The 24979-nt window shown below is 31.3% G+C and overlaps 2 protein-coding genes and 1 long non-coding RNA gene across 4 annotated transcripts in view; 1 reads left to right on the top strand and 2 right to left on the bottom strand.

Moving 5' to 3' along the window:
• Window positions 1–6212, bottom strand: part of LOC111707629 (cyclin G) — a 32981-nt gene extending 26769 nt beyond the window's left edge. The window contains exon 1 of the mRNA XM_023480760.1: window positions 6047–6212. The gene's annotated coding sequence lies outside the window, so the exon portion shown is untranslated. The remainder of the gene's footprint in view (window positions 1–6046) is intronic.
• Window positions 6213–7725: 1513 nt separating this feature from the next.
• LOC111707638 (putative mediator of RNA polymerase II transcription subunit 24) lies at window positions 7726–15191 on the bottom strand. Its single transcript, XM_023480771.1, has 13 exons — window positions 15172–15191; window positions 14948–15069; window positions 14253–14298; window positions 13798–13955; window positions 13114–13152; window positions 12601–12639; window positions 12212–12267; window positions 11806–12158; window positions 11248–11294; window positions 10484–10551; window positions 10331–10386; window positions 8654–8728; window positions 7726–8081 (listed from the first exon to the last, which is right to left on the bottom strand). Coding segments are annotated over exons 1-13 (1323 nt in total). The 5' UTR covers window positions 15174–15191; the 3' UTR covers window positions 7726–7819.
• Window positions 15192–23502: 8311 nt separating this feature from the next.
• LOC111707637 (uncharacterized) lies at window positions 23503–24979 on the top strand. Of its 2 annotated transcripts, none has more exons than XR_002766487.1 (4): window positions 23503–23585; window positions 24574–24646; window positions 24735–24805; window positions 24949–24979. It is a non-coding gene; the product is annotated as an uncharacterized LOC111707637 (long non-coding RNA). The 2 variants fall into 2 exon arrangements; XR_002766488.1 differs by lacking the exon at window positions 23503–23585 and adding an exon at window positions 24385–24471.

Genomic DNA, 24979 nt, shown 5'->3' with positions numbered 1-24979 from the left:
GGGTTATGGGCATCAATTGTTAAACCCAAATTATAGCAGAAACCTTTCAATATGCATCAGACCCCTTCATGATAGGATGAGTATTGATGAGGGGGGGGGGGAATTTCGTTTGTATTATTTGCAATATGTTATCAAGGACCTTGGTATGTGTAGTTAGTGTGCTGTGGTCCCAGCACCATATGCAGTGTGGCATTGAATCTAAGATCTATAATTCTTATTGAAAAAATATTTTTTTTAAATCCCCCCCACCACCATGCACTATGCAGATGATCAATAAAAAAAACCAGTCTTCTATCCTGAATCGTAATGCAGGTGTAGAATTACTGCCTAGTGCATGTATAATACGCCTAGGACCTATATATTCTACATGCCTGGACAAGTCATACCCAGATGTTTAGCTAAGCACAGAGAAGTTACTATTATTCTAGATTTTACTAGATTTGATTGGCCAGCAAAATGTTTAATAATTCATTGAATTTTGCGGAATTTAGTTCTAATATATTTAGAAGTTTTATCAGTGTTTGTTTTTAATATTATTATTTTTTTTATTAATACTAAACATAGCGATCAGTTTTTTGTTAATCTGTAATATTATATCTTTGAAATGCGTTGAATGTTTTTTGGATAAAATCATTTAGAAAAACTTTGATAAAAAGAGTCGATTTAATTCCACTTTGTGAACCAGGGGTTCAGAATTGTACACAAATTTTAAATTCTAAAATTTTGTTGATCTTTCAAGAATATAATTAAAAATAATTTTTTTTTTAATTATAATATTCGGCTTGGCAACAAAATTTATAACAAAAAAGTTTTGTTTTTCATTAAAACAAACAAAGATAAAACATATTTTAAGATTTTTTGTTCAGTTCATTGACTGGGCTAATAACACACCTGATAAACGTAGGAAAAGTATGATATCATTTATAAACACAAAAAAGTGTGGAGGAGGTAAGCAGAAACCCCTCCCCTCAACTAAAAACACGAGGGGGGGGGAGGTATATTAGCTTAGTAATAAGGACAATTAGTAGGAAATAAAAAGGAGGCCTATTTGGAACATGTTAATTCCTGAGATTGGGATTAATGGGGGGGGGGGGGTTGTCCCGATTTTACCATCTGCCATTAGGCGAATACTAGAGATTCAAGAAGAATAGATTTTAAGAAAGGAGGACTACTGTCCAGGGAAGGAGGAACGAGGGATGAGGAAAAATAGGATGAGGGAAAGGGCTGAAGGATGAAAAATGAGGAAAAATGGAATGAGGGAAAGAGGGATGTAGAAAAGAGGGATAAAGGAAAGAGGGATGAGGGAAAGAGGGATGAAGGAAAGAGGGATACGGGAAAGAGAGATGAAGGAAAGAGGAATGAGAGAAAATGGGATGAAGGATGAGAAATGAGGAAAAATTGGATGAGGAAAAGAGGGATGCAGAAAAATGGAATGAGGAAGGAAGTGATGGATAAAGAGATGCGGGAAGATGGATAAAGAGATGGAGGAAGATACATAAAGAGATGCGGGAAGATGGATTAAGAGATGGGGGAAGATGGATAAAGAGATGCGGGAAGATACATAAAGAGATGCGGGAAGATGGATGAAGAGATGGGGGAAGATGGATAAAGGAATGAGTCAAGAGTGGATTGTGAAGGAAAGAGGGAAGTGAAGGGAAGAGGGAAGTGGAGGGAAGAGGGAAGTGGAGGGAAGAGGGAAGTGGAGGGAAGACTGAAATGAATGGAAAGTGGAGGAACGAGAGAAGAAGGGAAGAATAATGTGGATTGTACAGATAAATGAGATGAGAGAAGGATGATAAAGTACAGATAAATGAGATGAGAGAGGGATGAAAGCACAGATAAATGAGATGAAAGAGTTGTGAGAAAGTACAGATAACAGCAGATGAAAGAGGGGTGAGAAAGTACAGATAACAGCAGATGGATTGAGTTTACTGTACCAGGTGGTAGAGCTGAAGAGGTTGAACTTTATTTTATGTAGTATAACAGTATATATACAAAACCATCTGCAGTCAGGGATTCTCAAGCCAATAGTTTGAGCGTGGTTCAGGAGCTTTTTCAATTAACAAGGGGGGGGGGGACAAAGAGGGGGATGAAAATGCGGGAAATTGTAGTTTATCCAGTATCAAAGGAATCTAAGGGTGATGCAATAATTTGAAATATAATAAGAACATTTTAGATTTTACAATTATATTTCTCCAACATTACTGATGTAATATTTTTATCAAAAATTATATCTTAACTTGACATTTTTCAAAGTATGCTTCACACTTCAATCAAAATTGAACTAACGTAGAGAAAAGTAATGGATGGTTAATATGCAGTTTAGAGAGGCTGATCAGGCAATTTGTAGTATTTCAATATCAGGTCCTGAGTTTCTGTATAATTACTCCAGTTGTTTTTGATATCGGCCATCTATGCAGCTTTACTGCTGACATTGTTGTAATGAGAATTTCCCTTTGTCAGCTGCATTACATGTATCAGTGTCTTGCAGCAATTTAGTAAGAAATTAAAAGACCTCCTAGCCTTAACTGCATTCGGCTAGGTTCAACAAGGTGATTTAGATGTACCCCCTAGGAAAGGAACACCCAATGAAACCAATGATGATCTCTCTCAGAAAGTTTTGATTAAAATAATTGCTTTTAAACCATTGTAAATAAGCTGATATTTAGAGAGCTGAACTAAATTGAACGCTTGAAAGGATTTCTCAAATCATCAACCATGGATATAATAAGACCCGCCCTAATCTTCTCCCAATACCCCCCCCCCCTCCACCATGGATATAATAAGACAGGGTCTTTCATAATTCTTAATCCTACCCCTCAAGAAAAAATGCTCCAACACTAAATATTCCACTGATGGAAGTACAGAAGTATCCAAAACGAAACCTTCCTCCCTAATCCCAAAATATTACTAAGATATGAATATACCTTTTCCCAATTACCTTCCAACTATATGTAAATAAAAAGAAAACCATATATTTCTATAAAAGCATATTTTTTTTTTACATACTAGCTGAGGTGCCCAGCGTTGACTAAAAATCTTTCAACAAAGCTAAGAACATTATCATGGTTCTACTAAGTTACCCAATCAAAACTTGAGGTAAATCGGTCCCGTGGTTCATGAGCTATGATCGGGCCTAGGAATAAACAGACTAACAGATATTACAACGTTATATTTATATAGATAACGGAAACAAACTCTTGAACATTTTTCTCTTCAATGTGGGGTAAAAACATTTGTCAATGGTATTGACATTTTTTTGTAATCTTCCGTTTCCGCCCCTTTCCTCCCCTTCTACTTTCCAACTTATTTAACCATGTATAATTAGTTTCAAAAGCAAAATTAATATATCATTTATTCATAAAATACAAGTCAAACCAAGAGAACCCTTGAGTCAAACTTATAGAAATGAAAATATTAATACAAACTATCAAGGTAGAGAAATAAAAACTTTTCGTTTATAGAATATCAGCAACTACTTGTGTCTCAGTGTTTATTTTCAATATAGTGCTCTGGGTTTATTGTTCTACGGGCGGAACCTCTTTAAAGAGCAGGATGAATCAATTTCAACCTTAGCACTACAAAAATAGAAAGTTTTTATGGTTGGGCAGTGTGCACAGCGTACAGTGTGCCATGTACATTATTGTACATATACGTGTACTACAATTCATGTACAATTACACGTTATACACTCTTCATAATTACAGTATTAGTATATACTTTATTATACATTGGTCAAATGTACACTGTACGCTGTTTATTGTACATAATACAGTGTACACTTAAACTGTAAATTGTTATTCGAATAAAATTAGATATATAATATTTAATATTTAGTCTCCTACCTTATCCATATGCACAGTGGTACTATATAGGTTGTGGAATTTTTTGACGTCACAATTTGTAATGAATTCTATGCAGCTTAATTTGAAGATTTAATGTTATTCTAATGTTTATAATGTTCTAACTCAACTTAAATTTTTGCAATTTTAAAATTTCTGTAAAATTTTTTATTGCAATTTTATTTTTTAGATGTCATTGCACGCTAACGGGGTTATTGCACCGTATATGTATCCTGTCTAATGTTTAACTTCTGACGTAAACAGGCGAACTGTCAAAAAATACGTCGACCCCAAAAGCTAAGGGGGGGATGCTGTACGGCGGGGGTTGGTTTTGTACCGGACCGCCCTGGCACCTGCCGGGGTTGTTTAAGGGTGAGTCTTCTGAGTGTACGCTATTTTAAATTTAAAAGGATGAGCGAATGCGTTGCTTTTCCTCCCTACCCCCACCAGCAGCCGGTGAGTTTCCGCCAAAAATCCGCGAGATTTAAATTCAAAATATGAAACACAAAGAAACATAAACAAAGCATGATAGAGAAGTTAAAGGATGGATCCGGTAACAAACATGATTTAAACAAAAACATTTATGTAAATGAAGGGGAGTGAGCTATATATATGTTAAGTAGTAATCTCTGTATGTTTGTCTCTATTTGTATGCATGATCATAACTCGAGAACCCCTGGACTGAGTTGCCGATTTGCCAGGCAAAGCCGGGTTCCCAAGCTAGTTACAAAAATTTAATGAAGTAATTTCTGTTTGTCTGTCTGTTTGTTTGTTTGAATGTCCGATCATAACTCGGAAATTACTTGACTACTTTGCCTTAAATTTTGATTANATTAACTGGTTTTTTAATAAAAAAATTTCATAATCCCCCCCCCCCCCCTTAATACTAAAAAACGGGAGATGCACATATAATTTACACCCCTCCTTTAGCAGGTTCTCCCCTGATGACTGTATAAGAATCGTGCAGTACCTGGGTGGGATCCAGAACTTGATCAAGCAACTAAGTCTCATTGAATTCTTATAAATTGAAATATTGCAGAAAAAACGACGAATAAATAAATTTTAGGAGCTTAAATCGTCCCTATCTAAAATGTTATTAAAATGACCCACTAGTGAATTCTTTATGAGAATTCGGCATGACGATGTCTTTTTCTTGGATATAATTTCAACCGGGGTTTCTTCAACAATAAATTTGGAACGAGGTTGCGAGATTTTGTAAATAAAAATTATTTTAAACGAACGCGACATATTTCGGATTACCACAAAAGAGGTTACCATCCTGACTATCTCATTGAACTGGAACCATAAATACATGTTTTAGAGGGTTATAATTTAAGTATGTCGCATTTAAACTAATCATGTTTAAAAGAATTCAATTGAAACTACGAATAATGTAGGGGGCATTGTTAAAAGAACTAAGGTTTCTTTCATTTTTTTCCTTAGTTTTCTTTCTTCTTTCTTTTTGTTCTTTCATTCTATTCTTTTATACGTATTATAAATACCCCCATTTAATAAACCAAAAACTTTGTTCGACGCTAATAGCCTAGCGAGCAAGAGCTTGTACAGCAAATCTATTCAAATGAAGCACTTCGTTTCCAGGCGCGTAGTGGAGGTTTAGCCTAGGGGGGTGAAAAAACAAACAAATTTTGTGCACCCCCCTAAAAACTGGTATTAAATCTATAATAATCTACCTGAATGTTGACTATTAGTCATCTGACCATAATTACCAATCATTTAAAATAAAACCCCGCGACAAAAATGTTGTAAATAATTGATTAATCAAGAAAGAATTTGAGAAATAATCATAAAATGGACAAATTGTGATAAGAAAAGTAAAAAATCTGAATACTGCATATGCAAGTTCTCTGTTTAATAAATTAGAGCCTGCCTCTGGCTCCAGGGGGGTGCATGTCTACGGAGGGGGCACAAGGGTACCGCCCCCCTCCACTACGCGCCTGTTTGTTTCACTTTCAGAGAAGTAAAAAAAGATTTATATAAAATTTTTTAGATCAAAATTTAAAAAAAATAAATTCAGGTTTTGAAAAAATGTTGAAAGAGAGAAATGTTTACATTTTACAAAAACATTTAACTATTTTTAAACTAAAGTTTCAGTAAAATATAGACCAAAACATTACAAATACGATATGACTAGCATTCATGCCAAATCCAAAAAGCTTATTTGTTAAAACATTTGAAACTCTTACCTTATATAGTCGAATGTAAAAGCTTCTTTAAAAACAAAGGTCAGTTTTGATAAAAAATTTTAAACTAAAAACAATCACTGTAAATTTAAATAAAATTTATAAAAACAATTGTGAAATTTAATTGTAAATTGTCGGCCAATAGAGTCCAAGGCGAGATTGAAGACTGATCAAACTTAAGAATGAGATGAATATTTTTTATTTAACGCGCCAAACAGCTTCACAGAAAATAGTTCCGCTTCAAACAAGTAAATTATATGGTTATAGCGCGGATGCCTGGATTCAATATAACGAAAAATAAATATAAATTGATATGTTCTAAAATTTTCTAAAATTTAGACACTAATAATATTTTGAATTATCATATAAATATAAGGGAAAAAGAGCGGAGTTATATTAAAGTTTGACATAAAACATCTGATTTTTGTCTGCAAAATACAGGATTTTGAATGTCATGCAAGTTTGAATGTCGTCTTCTTTAGCTTGTAAACGTTAATCTTACTTGGAAAATAATATGATTTAATGCCCATGGAGGGGGGGGGGGGGGGGTGTACGTACCCTCTTTTCCCAAGAACAGAAGACAAGGAAAAATTTAAAAACAGGAAACGAAAAGTTAAAAACGAAAGGAAAAAAGTGGAAAAAGAGAAAGAACTACACATTTCTTTATAGTATAGGGTAGGCAAATGGCTTAATAATCCATTTATTTATCTAAAAACGATATAGAAAATATTATTGATTGAACTTTATACATAAACATTATACATATGATATCATATTATTCTAATGAAGGGAGAATTATATTTCTTAGTTCCTGCTATTACTCTTAAATCATGCTAATTTTCTTCTTTCATGCTTCTTTCATGCTAATTTTTCTTGCAGGAGACTGCAATTGTAGTTTCTATGTTTATTTTTAGAATTAAAAATAACCAAAAGAAGGCTGAAAGTAAAAAAGGAATTTTTTTTCAAAAATAAAATAAAAATTATCCTCCTTTATTCCATCTACAATAATTTAGTTTTCTTGGGCCGCTTGAAATAATGGGCATTTAAAACATTGATGTCCGAAATTGAGGCAAGCCTCTTAGGGTGCATCGTCATTCTTCCCATGGGTTGACCAACCTGTCGGTTGTAATAGATAACCTGTTCAATGAGAGGAAGGGGGTACACCCCCCCCCCTAATTTCACACAGGGGGGGGGTAATGGATTGCTCCCCCCCCTGAAACCGCCCTTGATTTTTCTTCAACTTGATCAAAATTGTTTGCAATAAATGATTTCTCAATTTTTATTTTTATTTTAAAATAGATCTAAACGCATCTCGATAATATTTTGGGAACATAATTTAATGATTTTTTAAAACTATTAGAGTTAAAAGTAACAATATACGCAGACAAATGGAAATTAAAGTTGGATTCAGGCCTCTGCATGGGGCTGAGCCCTCCTCAATGGGTCAGTGAAATATATGGTTTTTAGGGAAGTTTCGGACCTCATTGGGTGCTGAGCCCCCCCCCCCTCCCCCTTCTGAGAGAAAAATAGACATTTGAATCATATTTTAATGCCTAGTTTCAAAAATGATTTTGACCTCTACAGACTACATTCTTTGCAGAATACTTAATTCAACCAATTGGAAACGTCATATACAAAGAGTTTCAGCTTGTCTTTACAGTCTCATTCTTTGTGGATAACCCTGTATATTCAATATTTATTATTATAGAATAAGATAAGTTTGTTGTAATTAAGAATTAAGAAATTATTTTGTACAATAGATTGTAATATACAACTTCAGATCCCACCTCGTTTCAGCATTGAAGATGTGAATAATTCCTGTGTCAATTTTTCATTAATTTTGTTGGTTTCAAGATTTTTTCTGTTTTTATTTTCAATCATTTTCCTTCCCTTGTTCTTTTTGTTCTTATTTCTGTTTTTGTTTTTCTTCTTATTTTTTTGTTCCTTTGACTTTTTCTTTTCAAATTCCCGTGAGCATGTTCCAAAGATCCTGCAGCGATAGATCTTCTTAAACTCATTTCTCTTCCTCGACAATTGACTGTAAAATACAGGGTGGGTCAGTAATCATTAGAAAAAAATACAGGGTGGGTCAGTAATCATTAGGCAAAAATACAGGGTGGGTCAGTAATCATTAGACAAAAATACAGGGTGGGTTAGTAATCATTAAGCAAAAATACAGGGTGGGTCAGTAATCATTAGACAAAAATACAGGGTGGGTCAGTAATCATTAGACAAAAATACAGGGTGGGTCAGTAATCATTAGACAAAACGAACGAGCCAATTGTTTTGAACTTTTGAGAAATGATAAACGAAAACGAAAAACGAAACGACGATATGATTTTGACTTATAATTTAAACTTATTCCCGCCAGGAATATTTTATTACAAATCTGATCATTAATGCAATTGATGTAGAATACTGAAAATATTGGAATAGGAAATCTTTTGAGGTTTTAAAAAACAGTTTACTCACTAACGGTCGTTAACGAACTTTAACAAAAGGTCGTTGGTAATGGTCGTCTAATATCTTTAACGAAATGTATTTGTTAACGACCAATTTATTTTCATGAATTGAAGAAACTATTTTCTTAAATTATTTAAAAATCATCACCTGGTTCTGTAATCCTCTAACATTTTAGTTAAAAATTTTGGACTCAGATCAACTTTCCGGCCTTTTATCTTAAACCTTAAATTTTAATCATATGTAAATTAGATGTCATGTAAAGGAAGGTAGTTTAAAACATACATTTTTGCTTCATTAATATTTAATGAAATAACCACTGGAGTCTTGACCTATTTGCCTAAAAATTTGGTTGGTTAGCTCGTTAAAACCATGGGATTATTCTTAGCTTGGTTTAATAGGTCTAAATTGATTAGGTTGACTTTTATCGTGAAAGCTTCCAAGCAAAGCTGGGTTTTCCTAGCTAATAAAATAAAATATACATTTAAAATATAAAAGGCGCTTTTTAGAGGCATTCAAAAGTTTTCTTTTTTTATATATATTTCATATATCAAATAAACATCCAAACTGAACCGATCGGGCCCAAATATTCACAGTCACATTACACCAACGTTTATCAGTCAGTCCAAACCTTTTTAAAATCCATAAAATTTTATTTTGAAATTTTTAAAAGTCCATCAATAAAAAAATCACCGAAATGTTTAGTTTTATGTTATATTTACGAGAACAAACATGGTGCAATTAAAAGCCAGCATTATTACCAGAAGACAAGTAACATACAAAGTGTCCCAATAAACAATTCAGTGACGAATTCGATATCGTTTTTTTAAAATACTTCTTTGATTTAGTATAGATGATACCTTTACTGAGAAAGCTGTAATCCATTAGATTTTCGTCTGCTATGTTTACAATTTGTTTGTTTATGTTTTGACTGCATACGGTTGTACTTAGTAAAACAAGAAATTTACACTATACAAGCAAAGTAAGCTTGTCCGTCTTACGGAGACATTATAAACACATCTTTACAGCCATTTACCATTTTTTTCATAAAATAAACTCTAGCAGACAGAATAATATTATGGCTTTTGAAATTAGGTATTAAAATGCTAATTCATAACAAAATCGATATTGAATTCGTCACTGAATTCCCATGTTTATTGGGACACCCTGCACATTTCTGTAATCAAATGCCAAGCTCCGGAAATTAAGGAACTGGTTATTTGATTCAAACTCTTATTTCCTTTTCACTTCATCTTTGTAACCTAATAGTGTGGTACTTTGAAATTTAAAACTATGAATTAATTACAATTAGATCAAAAAAGTAAACTTTTGTACTGAACACTTCTAACTTGCATAGATTGAAGGATATGAAAGTCGAAGAGTAATTATTATTTAGTTGTTTGCAAATAGATTATCAAGTAGAATAGGTGGCAACAAAGAAACGGACCAATTATACACGACGTCACAAGTGTCAAATATAACAAGGAAAACGAAACTTTCTCACATTAGTTGACATGTATTCCAAGCTTAAATAAAAAAGCGTATAAACAGAAAATAAAGAACAGATAAAATTGCACTTATTTTACTGTAAAATAAGCATTTTATTCTAAAATTATCACTATTTTTAATAATTTTGTCGGACAAACTGAGTTGACACTTGTGACGTAAGAATACAGCTGTACTGAGAGTGTATAAATTCTACGTTGCAATCTATTGTACTAGAATCTATTTAATTGTTTGTTTCTATTTAAAATACTAATTTATTTATATTCAGTTGATTAGTTTTAATGCTTTATCAAGATTTAAAATGTTTATAAATTTTCATACCTATATTTTCCATTTCTTTTTTGTATCACTTGAACACCTGGTTTTCCTTCCCTATTCTAAATAGAATTAGTATTATTTATTAATAAGTTTAAGAATCATCAATATTTGTTTTTGTAAATTTAAGAATCTATATTCTGCCAATATAATGCTCACCTTTAAAAGTAAACCTGAATTTTTGAATTGTTCTAAGACTTGTATTGACAGATTTCTTCTTTGGTTTTCTTTACAAAATTATTCTTATTTTCTTTTATAAAAACAGTTTGAAAAGAATGGAAAGTGTAAGTCGTCTTTAATTATTTGTAACTTAATTATCCTATATATAGTGTGCAGTTATATACAATGTTTTGTGTGCACTGAAATGTACAATTCTTGAGAATTCAAATCTTAAAGATAAAGGTTATTTATATTTGTAAAGTTGTAATTTCTGTTTGTCTATTTGTTTGTTTGTCCGATCATAACCTAGAAACCCCTTGACGGATTTGTCTGAAATTTTGATTGGGGAACTCGGGAGACCCACGGGAATGCATTAGTTTGGTTTTGAGATTCTAAGTTGAATGGGTCCACTTTTAGAAGGAAAAAGATCGCCAAAATCGAAATTTTCGACAACTGGCGAGTAAACGGCGGGACTAACTAGCCCTGGGCCACGCTGGGTTCCCATGCTAGTTTTTTATATATGAATAAAAAAAATCGAGAGAAATTTTTGGTGTGATTTCTATAATACACCATTCAGCTTCTCCGAAAATAAATTTTTTCGAACATTTGCATATTTTCACATTTCTGTTTATTCTATTTTTTACCTAAAACATCAGGAAGAACATAACCATGCATTGTGTATTGCACGTCATGGCGGAAGAAAATAATAAGACGACGTACATCTATTTTTTTTCGCGAAAAATCAAGAGAAAAAATAAAAATTCCTGAAATTGATTGATTGTTCAGTTTTTCCCGCTTAGTTCGGCCTGGTCTGAAAATAGATAAGAAAGGAATTGTCCCATAAATCTTTTTTTTCTTTTGATATTATTGAAACCTATTTTTTATGTCATACGCTGAAAACCTATTTTTACATTAGTATTTTGTAAAAAAAAATTCAGAAATTGATCTTGTTTTAGAATATTTAACAAGTTGAAGGCTCAAAATGATTTTTGTTTTAATTGTTTTCAGCCACCATTTCTGAAATATATTCTTTTATTGCAATTTTAACCCTAGTGCAAGATTTTAAAAACTATGAATTCAATTTAGATACAGCTTAGTCTACGATTATATCAATAAAATGAAGACAATTTTTTATTAATAATGCTTTGATCCCTAACAGGCACTTGTTAAATTTCAAGTAAACAAAAAAGAAGCTGTTAAATGACAACTTTTCTTTGTTTACATGTTATGTGTCTTTTCTGTTTGAAAGATTAGTAGAAATTAAAATTGAAATAGAAAGTCGTGTTCATTGTATTGATATATACGACGACGACTGTATTTACCTGGATCCCCCGATGTTGGGCACAATAGGTGGACCGCCTTTATCAGCTGTTTGAAAAACCGGTTTCTTGTCAGAGTTTACAGCATACACTTGGAAGGTCTGGTCCTTTGCAGTGTAGGTCTGAAGGAAGTTGATCACGGATTGAGGAACACTGTTCCCTGGTGACCCACCGTTTAACTGTTGAATGTTGTTCCCCATTGAAGGCACACCGTTCCCCAATAATGCTTGAAGATTGTTAGCCGAGAGGGGTGGAACGCCATTGCTTGATGGCTGTAAATCATTGCTATCAGTTCCAGAACTGTTACTTGAAGTTTCAGGTTTACCTTCTAAAGGTCCTGCTGGTACTATTGGGTACTAAATAAAACTAATTTAAAATATAACTTTGTAACATGATTTCTAATTTTTACCGGTTTTGAGGTTGTTGTTGTTGTTGTTGTAGTTGAAGTGGTAGGTATGACACCCTCTTAAACAATACTCATGTTATGGTAACCATCAATTTTCGAAATTTATCATGAAATTACATTCACATGAAAAACACGAATTTTGTTGAAAAGTGATCTCTACCTTCTTTAATAATGCAAGAAGTTCATTGCGGGAAATATATTTCGATTTTTCTGAACATCATCAGGCCTTTGTATAGTCAGATGGCATAGCCAATTATTATGAGATTTGAGTTTAAATTTGAAGCAAGTTTCCTAATGCTCATTCATGGTTGTACATTCAAGGGAAGGGAATAAAATTGTTTAATTACATCTTTAAAAATATGTTTAGTTGTATACAGTCAATTTAATATTACCTAACTTTAGCAGCTCTATCAAGATTTTGATAATCTCTCCTAATATTTATGTTTGAATCTTTTATGGAGATAAGAAAAAACATGTTTTGATAAAAATTTAAAGTTTTCATCTTAAGCCACTATTATATTCTGCAGTCTAGATCTTTGAACATTGAACCAATAGTTTACAAGTAATGTTAGCGTGATGTTAATAGACCCTCCTTAATTTCCAATTCACAACGGTACACTTCAAAGCTTTGTCTGATCAAAGATGAATTAGATATTAATATTTAGGATTTCAAAACTATCTATTTTTAATAAGAATAAGAATAATAACATAAGTGACTTGCGCATTTCTACCGAGGGGGAAAATATAATAATTATCAGAATCACACCTTTAAACCTAAAAAATGATAATTCACATATTTGATCTGTTAAAGGTTTCAGGGGGACTGTTGTGAAGAGGGTATTGCCATGTTCGCATACAGTCCCTTTAAGCGTTAGCATTTGTAATCGTTTAAAAATTCTAAATTCCTAATTGTGCCAGAGAACAGCATTGTTGGGGGCTCAGACCTATTCAAATATTATCAAATATTATTATGTTCATCAAGCATCTTCTCAAAAAATTATTTTGGATGAATTAAAAAGCGTATTCACTCAAAATTTCGAAATAAAAGTTTGGCAGTAAAAGTTGGACGGCTGCCAAATAAGCAACAAAAATTGCTGTTTTTAGCAGCAAAGTTGGATAGCTGCCAAATAAGCAACAAAAATTGCTGTTTTTGGCAGCAAAGTTGGATGACTGCCAATTAAGCTTTTTTGTTTTTTGATATTAGAGATGGTTTTTTAAAATAAGTGATTTTTAATTTCAAAATTTTGAGTGTAGGATATGTGGTAGTTTTGGAGATTTTGTAAAAATTGCCCTAAAAATATTAATCCATTTACTGTGGTAATGAATATACTCACTATGTGGTCTTCAATGATTTTGCATTACGGGAAAAAACTGTTAAAACTTTTTGTCAATCATTCCAATTGGACATCAAGTATTGCCGGATACAGGAGGGAGGGGAGGATATTGCCGCATGGCCCCCCCTCCCTCGATACAGTACAGAATTAGGCTGAGAAATGCATATAAGATAGCTTTTCTTTCTGTTCAACCTATGATGTCATTTTACAATCTGGTTTTTCATAAGAAACTATAATATTTCTGATGGATGTAACCTGTTGTTGTAGTTCTACGCGTAGTTGTTGTTGACAACGATGTTGTGGCTGTTGTGATTGTTGTTGTTGTTGTTGTAGTTGTAGTTGTAGTAGTTGTTGTTGTTGTGGTTGATGAAGCTGGTGCTGACGAAGAACTTGGTGGGTCTGGTGTACCCTCACTACATGATTGGGTTATTAAAACATAGTTTTACAAAATAAAGAATATTGAATATATTCAGGATTTCATAAAAAAAATTTAGAAAACAACGACGACGTCCAAAGTACTTCGATTGCAAAATACGAACAGACTTTTTTAAAGCTTTGATAAATAGTTAATCTTAAATTTTTTAAAAAGTACCTTTTTTTCAATACAGCCTTAACCCATGAGGCCATGTTAACATATGATGCTGTTATTAAGATTGCATGTGCAAATAAATAATATCAAATTTAATATTGAAATAGTAATGTTTTTATTCCTCTCTGGTGGAATTGTATTCGTTTCTGTTGGAATTATTGTGGAATCTAAAAATATGTTTAATAAAAATATGTTAAATAAAAATATGTTAAATGAAAATATGTTAATTAAAAATATGTTTGATAAGAAACATTTCTAGAATTTATTTCTTTATTTAAAGTTACTCTGCAAGGATTGATTTCATCACCTTTTAAACCTGCGTCCAAATAAAAAAAAGATACAACTCGAAATTAAAAATGGTTGAATTGTAGACCAAACGTGATTGAATTCAAATAAAAGACACCGAACACATTTCTCCCTGATTAGCCCAGGGGGGGGGGGGGTTACTTTAAATAACGTTGACAATCGTTTTAGATATCAATTTCTATAACCTATTTATAAACCAATTTATTACGTGATTTCAATATTTCTAATTTATGTACAGTGCTAAGCGATTATATCAATACAATGAAGACGACTTTTTTATTAAAGTTTTGATTGTTATAACAAGCTTTTTTCGGATTACAAGTTTGCAAGTAATCAAAGAGAAGCTTTTTAAATTGACAGTTTCTCTTGACTTAATATGTTTAGCTGTATCCATGCTGTTAAACAACTTGATCTAAATCAAAATTTAAATCTAAAGTCGTCTTCATTGTATTGATATAATCTCCTACCACTGTAGTTAGATTTGGGAACACATTTTTCAAGGACAAGGACCTGATCCCGTAGATCCTGTAGATCCTGTAGATGTTTGTTCTGTTGTTGTAGATTCTGAAGATTGTCCCTTTAAGCCGCCAAGGAACAGAGAGAAAAACAGGAGAAGTAACAAAACTCTCATCCTAGAACAATAATATTTATCCATCCTATCCATCCTATCCATCCTATCCATCATATCCATCCTATCCATCCTATCCATTCATTAATAAAAAAATAATAATTACATTATGTGATAACAATGCAGGCTACCTGAAAACTAAGCCTATTTTGCTTAAATTAATTACATCATGATAAACATATTAAAAACTATGGAGGAAAGTAGTATTATGAAACAATTAAAAACCCTAGTACTTTATAATAAATCAAGGCCTAAACGCAATTCAATTCCGTTCTTCAACTTCCGGTGACACACAATTAACCTTGCGTATGTACTTGTTACATAAAAACATTGATATATGCTTCCAGGTATATATGTGTGGTTACGACATATTTACAATTTTGCTTTATCACGTCAAACTAGAGTAAATTGCACGTAATATTGAAATCTTCTTTGTTTTTATGAATTCTTTTGTGAATTTCAAAAATGTTTTGAATTTCTTATATGTAAACGGATAAGTTCCTTGTTCATAAAATCAAACTATAGTTTGAAAGTCGTACTAGTAATATGGTATAAATTTAATCTTCTCTTTCATAGTTCAGTGTTAATACATTGCAGAGCTTTGTTCTCTGACAAAAAATATTAACCAACGAGATTTGTCAAAACGATGGAACAATATTAAAATATGTTTTAAACGAACCAAACAATTATATATACCCTCTCTCTATGCATGTACAATGTTCGTATCGTATATACGTATATGTGAGTACTAGGTGTTTACGTTCTACATCTATATATAAATTTGGCTTGTCTGTTTGTTTGTTTGTCAAAACGGCTGAACCGATCGGGTCCAAATTTTTTGAAGGACATAATGTGACCCCAGGAAAGGTTTATGAATGATCAAAATTCAAAATTTAAAAAATTTATGTTAAAAAGTTTTTTATTTTTGTAAATTAAATTTTTTTTTTGAAAATCCACTAATTTTTATACAAAATCCGCGAATTGTTTTGTTTTGTTTTAAAATGTTTTAAAACAAGAACACAAAGTTCACAATTTGAATAGAAGATGGGCACGAAGCGCTCTAAAAGCCTAGTATATTCATAAACTGCTCTTTAATATGTTTTTTTTTTCTGCACACAATTACATTTTCCTTCCTCGATAGTCGATAGCCTTGACAAAATTGTTTAAAATACACAAGATTATATGCATATCATTATTTTGACAAGGAATCTGAGTTTTTGCCACAAATTCAAATACTCCAATCTCTATATCTTTGCAACCTAATGGTTTAAACCTTTTATATGTAAAATTTAGACTTCTTGATCCGACAGAAATCAAAGTTTGAAATATCAAAGATTTATACCATCGACAGGCAGCAAAGATATAGGGATTGGAAGATTTGAGTTTGTGGCGAAGACTCAAATTCTTTTTAGACTTTTTGATCCGACAGAATTCAAAGTTTGAAATATTAAAGGTCTGCGACATCTGGTTGCAAAGATATAAGGATTGAAAAGTTAGAGTTGGTGTCAATCACTCATTTCCTTTTATATGTTTTTAAAAGATCAACAAAATAAAAATGAAACACAATAATTGTGTAATGTACACAGACACATTTTAGTTAACAAATTGATTTGAAGTAAAACTTATTAACATCATCAAATACACATCAAATTAATTTTATGTCTTGTTCCAGGAATAGATTTTTTATTGATTCAAAATTTATGTTTTATTCAAAGCAATCTTCAAGATACTACTGTAACTCAGACACTTCATTTTCACCTTCTGAATTAAAGAGAGTGTTAATGAATTTTGAAAGAGGGGTATATAAACAGGAATATTTTTAAGGGATTTTTTAAAACTGATTTTTAATGTACATTATTTAAAATGTGATTTTCTTAAATGTGGTTCATTCAAATGCTTTTTTGAAGGGCATTATAAGTAATTTTAATTGATTCTCTATTGATGTAGGGGCATGTCTGAATCCCAACTATACCCTTTATAAAAACGTTTGTCTTATTACTTATAAATATTCAGTTTTTTTTGGCGAACATGTATCGTTTCTTTCAACAAACTCTAAATGATGATATGGAAGGAACATGATAAAACTGTTTTCATTGCAAACATCATGGTTGCTAAAAATATCCTTGATCAAATTAAGGTAAAAAACAGGGTTACTCCTTTATCCTTGATCAGATTAAAGTAAAAACAGGATTACTCTTTTATTCTTGATCAGATTAAGGTTTAAACAGGATTACTCCTTTATCCTTGATCAGATTAAGGTAAACAAAGGATTACTCCTTTATCCTTGATCAGATTAAGTTAAAATCAGGATTACTCCTTTATCCTTGATCAGATTAAGGTAAAAAACAGGATTGTCCCTTTATCCTTGATCAAATTAAGGTAAAAAACAGGATTGCCCCTTTATCCATGATCAGATTAAGGTAAAAAAACAGGATTACTCTTTTATCCTTGATCAGATTAAGGTTTAAACAGGATTACTCCTTTATCCTTGTCCAGATTAAGGTTTAAACAGGATTACTCCTTTATCCTTGATCAGATTAAGGTAAAAAACAGGATTGTCCCTTTATCCTTGATCAGATTAAGGTAAAAAAACAGGATTACTCCTTTATCCTTGATCAGATTACTGTTTAAACGGTACCGTTGTGTATTGGACATGCCATTACAACTCAATAACTGGAGGGAAACTTGTAACTTCGTATAAACTATCTTTTAGTTATAATTTGCCAAATTGTATATATACATATGAACCCTCTGTTTGGTTTGAGCAGTACTTCAGAAAGTTTAGAAATTTTGTAATCCCAATATCTTATCAGATATCATAAGATATCTAAAATTATAAATTCTGCTAGACTGACAAGTAAGTTTGAAACATCAAAGGTTTACAACGGAAGTAATTTACTGCTGAGCACTGATTTCAGGATTCGTCTATAATTGGACAATCAAACAGATTGATTGACAGATAAATCATCACCAATTACACGTGACTGAACCCTGATTGGGTTAGACGCTACTGGAAAAATGAAACAACAGTGTAAAAAGATATAAGGATTACAGAATTTGAGTTTGTGGCAAAAAATCAGTTCCATTGTTTTTATTAAAATGATATTCACCAAGAACATCATCATCGTATGGAAGGGAATCATCATAGGCAATGGATTCATCATATCCATAATCATCATCAGCATAATCGGCTCCATACTTCTTTACTGGAGCTCCTGGGACAACCTCATCCTAAACATTAACTTTCCGTTGATAGAGTGACATGTTCAATTCACAACGGTTCCCTTTAATCCATAATCTTCTGTTTGAAAAATGATTATTATCAATTCTAGAATGTGTCTTGTGGCAAGTCTACATCAGAAGAATTTGAGGAAATCGTCTGAATTCAATAGTTTTCCAGCTATAGAACACTATAGAACACTATAGAACACGACAATTTTTTGCATATTATTTTATAACGAATATTCTTTATAAAAAATAGAAAAACACACTCTTATATATATCATATATATACAGGGTTATCCACAAAGGATGAGACTTCAGAGACGACTGTACCAAATGCTATACTGTCTGTTTCCTTATATTTATGACTCCCTTCGACTTAAACTTGTTTCTTTCTTTTCCTAATTCAAAGGCAGAAAACCTAATTTAATTTTGAAATCATCAAATTTTAAAGACTTTCGGGTCGTCTTTACCGTGCCATTTTTTGTGGGTAACCCTGAACATTAAACTGTACCTTTGTTTCTATTAGATATGATTTAGAGTAAACAGAAATTAGAAGTGTACTGCAAGCCAACAAAACCAGTATATTCTTCAACATCATTCTAAAGTAAACATAAACAAACTAGAAGTGTACAGCAAACCAACAAAACCAGTATACTCTTCAATATCATTCTAAAGTAAACACAAACAAACTAGAAGTGTACTGCAAGCCAACAAAACCAGTATTCTCTTCAACATAATTTTAGAGTAAACATAAACAAACTAGAAGTGTACTGCAAACCAGCAAAACCAGTATACTCTTCAACATAATTCTAGAGTAAACATAAACAAACTAGAAGTGTACTGCAAGCCAACAAAACCAGTATTCTCTTCAACATAATTCTAGAGTAAACATAAACAAACTAGAAGTGTACTGCAAACCAAAAAAACCAGTATACCCTTCAACATCATTCTAAAGTATACATAAACAAACTAGAAGTAAACTGCAAGCCAACAAAACCAGTATTCTTATCAACATAATTCTAAAGTAAACATAAACAAACTAGAAGTGTACTACAAACCAACAAAACCAGTATTCTCTTCAACATTATTCTAAAGTAAACATAAAAAAAACTGGAAGTGTACTGCAAACCAACAAAACCAGTATACTCTTCAACATAATTCTAAACTAAACATAAACAAACTATAAGTGTACTGCAAACCAACAAAACCAGTATACTCTTCAACATCATTCTAAAGTAAACATAAACAAACTAGAAGTGTACTGCAAGCCAACAAAACCAGTATTCTCTTCAACATAATTCTAGAGTTAACATAAACAAACTAGAAGTGTACTGCAAACCAAAAAAACCAGTATTCTTATCAACATAATTCTAAAGTAAACATAAACAAACTAGAAGTGTACTGCAAACCAACAAAACCAGTATACTCTTCAACATCATTCTGAAGTATACATAAATAAATCTTTTTAAAGATTGTGAAAATAACTTTTAAATAGAGGAAAAGGAACTCATTAATTGATGAAAATACAGTCGTCATCGTCGCATACATCAATACAATGAAGACGACTTTCGATTTCGATTCTTCATTTCTGGAAAGTTTTCAAACTGGATGAATACATATATAACTTGGAAGGAAATAGAAGCTGTCAATTACCAGCTTTATTTTCTTGTCAACTTTTAATATGGAAAAAGTAAAAAATCAAAACTCAATTGAATTGGCGTCTTCGTTGTATTGATATAATTTTCTAAGTTTTAAATTTTTGTAACCTGATCGCATAAACCTTTGATATTTAATGAATTCTGCTAGTTCAAAAAGTTTTAAACATAAAAAGGTTAAGCCATCAGTTTCTTCAATTACGTTAAGCTGGATAATAAAACAAATAAAAAACTATATAAATATTATTATTTTTATATAATTATCATAATTACTAAACTATCAAAACAAAAGTTAAAGTTTTAACCTGTTGTATTGTAGTTATCCGAATTAACTGTTATTATGAACAAATTATTTCAAATCGTTAAAATTAAACTTTTAAAAAAAAGTTCTTAATTATAAAATGATAATTTCTAAAATTTGTGAAGGAACTTTTGTAATTGATAGCTGTAGCTTTCGTATGCAAAATAACATGAAATTTTTTATAAATCATTTTTTCTTTTTTTTATAAAGTTTTTACTTTAATTAGTTGCTAGATTAGTAATATGAGTATGATACGTATTTATAATAATCTTAAAGAATTTGAAACTAAATTATGGAATTATGGCATTAAACTTAATTTTATTTTTACAATTTACATAAGTTAATTATTTTGTGAGGAATAATTAAACACAACCTTGCAACCCATTAACTTCTTTTTACGCTTTTTAAAAAGTTGTGAAATGTAGATTTTTTAATGTAGAAGAGGAAAATAATTATTATCATAGTTTTTTACCTTAAAAGAATTTTACTCGAAAGTTTCTTTAAAAAACATGCTCAAACATTTCTTTTCTCGAAAACTTGCAATTTAAGGGTTAAAAATGACGATTAGTTACTTTTTTAAAGTAAAATAGTAAAAGCACTGACAAAGTTTCATAATTTAAAAAGAAAATCAGCCGTTGTTTTTTAAAAATATTTAGATTAATAATCAAATATTTAGTTTTTTATTTTTAAAAATATTTTACAATTAACTATTTAAAGGGTATAACTGTATTTTGTAATAAGAGAGGGCAATGGTCATAAAGTTATTTTATTTTCACATCAGCGTTTGATTAAATAATCTATAATTTAAAATTTGGTATGTATGATGGTTTGGACCAAAAAAGCGTAAAAACAGCTGATCCAGTGTGGCCAAATTGTTTTGTTTTAAATTTTTCTTTCTTCATTTTGAAAATATCCCAATATTAAAACAGAATTTTTTTTTTAATTTCTATTAATTGGAACGAATATGACAGATTTACAGAAAGATCAATAAAAACAGATAGAAAGTTCAAAACAAATAACTAGATCAATAGCAAACAGTTAGAAAGATCAATATCAAAAGATGGAAAAATCAAACACAAACAGATAGAAAAATCAATTACAAACAGATTGAAAGATCAATTTCAAACAGCTAGAAAGATCAAAAACAAACAGCTAGAAAGATCAAAACAAACAGCTAGAAAGATCAAAAACAAACAGCTAGAAAGATCAAAAACAAACAGCTAGAAAGATCAAACACAAACAGCTAGAAAGATCAAAACAAACAGGCAGAGTTATTAATCTATCAAACTGGTAGAAAGACTAGACAAAGATGATATATCCATGTTTTTAACGTTTACAATTGATTATTTTTAACTGTAATTTCAGAACCAACGGAGGAAATTGTTGGAATTGATCTCTATAGAAGCTAGAAAAACAAAGATATATTCAACCAATATTATTAATATATATATTAATATCTATATAAGCTAGAAAAACGAAGATATATTCAACCAATATTATTGATCAGATTTAGGTTTAAAGGATACAGCTGCAAATCGTACAAGCCTCTTTTTAGATAAAGGTTTTAATAATAATAATAAATATAACTTTTATTACTAAATATCTTTTAAATTTACAAAATTGTCAGAAAATAAAAAAAACATGTATATGTAAATGTACATTATTGTTACAAATAATATTTTCTTCTATTTAGAATATCAAAAGGATATAGCTAGCATAGCTGTTTGACTGCTATATCCTGAAATAATACACATGACGTGTGAGACCATATACAACTAGTAAGGGGAAACCCAGATCAGGAGGAGGTTTGCTTGAAATTTCAATGACAGTCCCCTTTTGGAAGATATTATAATGAAATGTTTAAATTTAATTGAATAGTTATAATTGCTAATTAATTTCTGCAATTTACACACACTCCTCTGCCGCTTCAGTATTGTAAATTGGCGGTACAGTACAAAGTAGGACTACAAAGGTTGGCCAAGCTCGGGTATTCAAATGTACACCGGTGGTGCGTGTAGTGAGTGTGTACAAGACTGCTAGAACAATTTAATGTTTAATGTTTACAGAAATTTAAGGACTATCTATAGTATAAATAATTTGTTAAAGGAACAAGCTGCAGAAAATGTTCTCTAAAGGAACTGGTCGCAATTTTGGAAAATGCAGTTCAAGCTTTGAGCCTGTTAATCATTTGATAGAAGAATTAACACACACTGGCTTTTGAGCTAAAAGAAAATGCCCTGGTTTTGGTTTAATGTTTTCACTGGAAGAAAAAAATCACAAAAAAAAAAAATCCGTCCATTCTTTTTCATTATTCAACGAAAAAAGTTCATTGTAAGAAGGAATAAAGACACTTCAGCTTTTATTGTATCAACGCTAATCCCAACCCGCTATTATTGCTACCAAACTATTTATAGTAAGTAAAGAAGATCGAGCCTTTGCCAGAAACTCTGATTTTTAATCCCTTTATCTTTGCAACCCAAATTTTATAGATCTTTGATATTTCAAACTATGAATTCAGTTAGAATCTAAGTTTGAAATGTCCATTGTCCAAGGTTTACACCATCAGGTTGCAAAGACAAAAACTCAATTTCTCTGTGGCTATGCTCAAAGGAATTTGTATGCTGTTGAGATGTTGCATGCTCAAATGGATGTGGTATGTTAAAAGAAAGGGATGTGGCATGCTGAAGGGGGTGTGGATATGTCGGTAGATGCTGCATGAGGAATTGATGTAAATATGTTATTGCTTCCTGGACTCTGAAATGAATGTGACATGTTAAAGTAGATGAGGCATGCTGAAGAGATTGTGGCATGCGGAAATGGATGCGACATGTTAAAGTGGATGAGGCATGCTGAAGAGATTGTGGCATGCGGAAATGGATGTGACATGTTAAAGTGGATGAGGCATGCTGAAGAGATTGTGGCATGCTGAAATGGATGTGACATGTTAAAGTGGATGAGGCAAGTTGAAGAGATTGTGGCGTGCCGAAATGGATGATTTCAAACATGTAAATATAGAAACCTATTTTGTTTAAAATTTAAAAAAAAATAGAATAGAATAGAAATAAATCTTTTCATATTTTCATGCTTCCCTCTAATATTATTTGTTTATTTTGCAAGCTTGAGCTGGTTAGTTTATGTGTGCCATGATGTAAAAATATCAAACTGTTTTAATCAAGGCAAAAAAAAGAAAAATTGTCCAAACCAGAAAATACAGTTTGTTGCACCATCTTCCATAAAAACTCCAAAAAAAAGTAGATTTTTTCTGTTCCCCTCAGATATTATTTATCTGTATTGTTGACTAAAGATAAAAGAATCAGAGTGCAATAATAATCAAGAAAGGTAACATCAATAATTAGAAAATTATTCGTACTTACTTTTTTAATAAATAACATTTTGTTTAGATAATAATGATATTTAATGATCATATAAAAATAAACACGTGCTGAAAAAAAAATTTCGATTTCTTATAGCCTATAACACTCCTCGGCCACCCCTGAGTGTCCACAAAAAATGTCAGCCAGTCGGTCCAGCCGTTTGGCCGGCTATAGACAACAAATATATATAAGAATGTCCATTTTTTATTATATAGATGATGATAATGATTTTAATGAAAAGATAATGATGTAATTTATTGATAATGATAATACTAATAATAATCAAAGTAATACTGCTACAGTGAGAACAAGAAAACTCTGGAATAGAAAGATGACTTTTAATCTCAAGTTATGACTTTAAATAGTCTAATGAACATGAGGCCCATTTAACTCAATAAATGATCTCATCAATTTCTAGTCAAACTTTTAATTTTGCTTTGTATCAAAAATCAAAGCCACTTAAACTTAATTATTGCTTTAATGTCGTCTTCATATTTCCGAGTTTTCTAATTCTTACTGTAATAATTATTACAAGAATGATAATAATGATAAAAAATTGCACTGATAATATTACTGATTACTACGCTATTAGAACAAATTAGTTTTAACTTACATTTTTTATAATAGTATATAACTAAAAAGAAAACATCATCCTTCTGTTTTCTGGTTAGCACTGCGTAATTACAGTGGTCTGAAATTATATTAATACACTGAAGACGACTTTTGTATTTAGTTTTTTATTTCTAACCAGCTTTTTTCAAATTACAGGTTTAGAAGTGTCCAAAGGGAAGCTGCTAAATGGCAGTATCTCTTTATTTCTTGTTTATGTATCAATGCTGCTTGAAACCTTGGTAGTCTTTATTGTATTGATATATCTTTATTGTATTGATATATCTTTATTGTATTGATATATACGACGAGGATTGTATTATAAAATAGATATTGATATTTAGATGAATATCTTCCTGCTATTATGTTGTCTCCTTCCCTTTGGGATCTCAGCGTTGAAGTTTAACAATTATTATGGTGAGTACTCTCTTACATTTTTCAAAATATCAAAACAAATCCTTTCATTCTAATTCTCTTCTCAAATATCATACACAACCCGTTTAAGCGAGCGGAATGATGCTTCAGAGAAATGTTAAGAACAAGGTTTGGGGATATGGAACCCTGGCAAATGAACAGGTAAAGTTTCAAAAAATCAAAATCTAACAGAAATTCTATACTATAGGAAATTACCCATTTGATGTTTGTAGTATTCTAAGGTTTGTATTAATGTTGGAGAAGTCGCTCTCTTACAATACCTCTCTTTTAATCTCTATTTTCAGTTTGTTGTTGATTGCGTTATCAAGAACGGAG

Source organism: Eurytemora carolleeae, unplaced genomic scaffold (assembly GCF_000591075.1).
Source record: "Eurytemora carolleeae unplaced genomic scaffold, Eaff_2.0 scaffold434, whole genome shotgun sequence".
Classification (NCBI taxonomy): domain Eukaryota; kingdom Metazoa; phylum Arthropoda; class Copepoda; order Calanoida; family Temoridae; genus Eurytemora; species Eurytemora carolleeae.
This window is presented reverse-complemented; position numbering and strand designations above follow the sequence as displayed.

Bases quoted from the DNA above. Each gene is read 5' to 3' on its own strand.
- LOC111707638 (XM_023480771.1), bottom strand. The intron at 14,299-14,947 runs GTCCTTGTCCTT...ACATATTTTTAG, and splicing joins TACAGGATCTACGGGATCAG to ATTCCACAATAATTCCAACA. The intron at 8,082-8,653 runs GTGATGATTTTT...TGTATTTTACAG, and splicing joins TTAGAGGATTACAGAACCAG to TCAATTGTCGAGGAAGAGAA.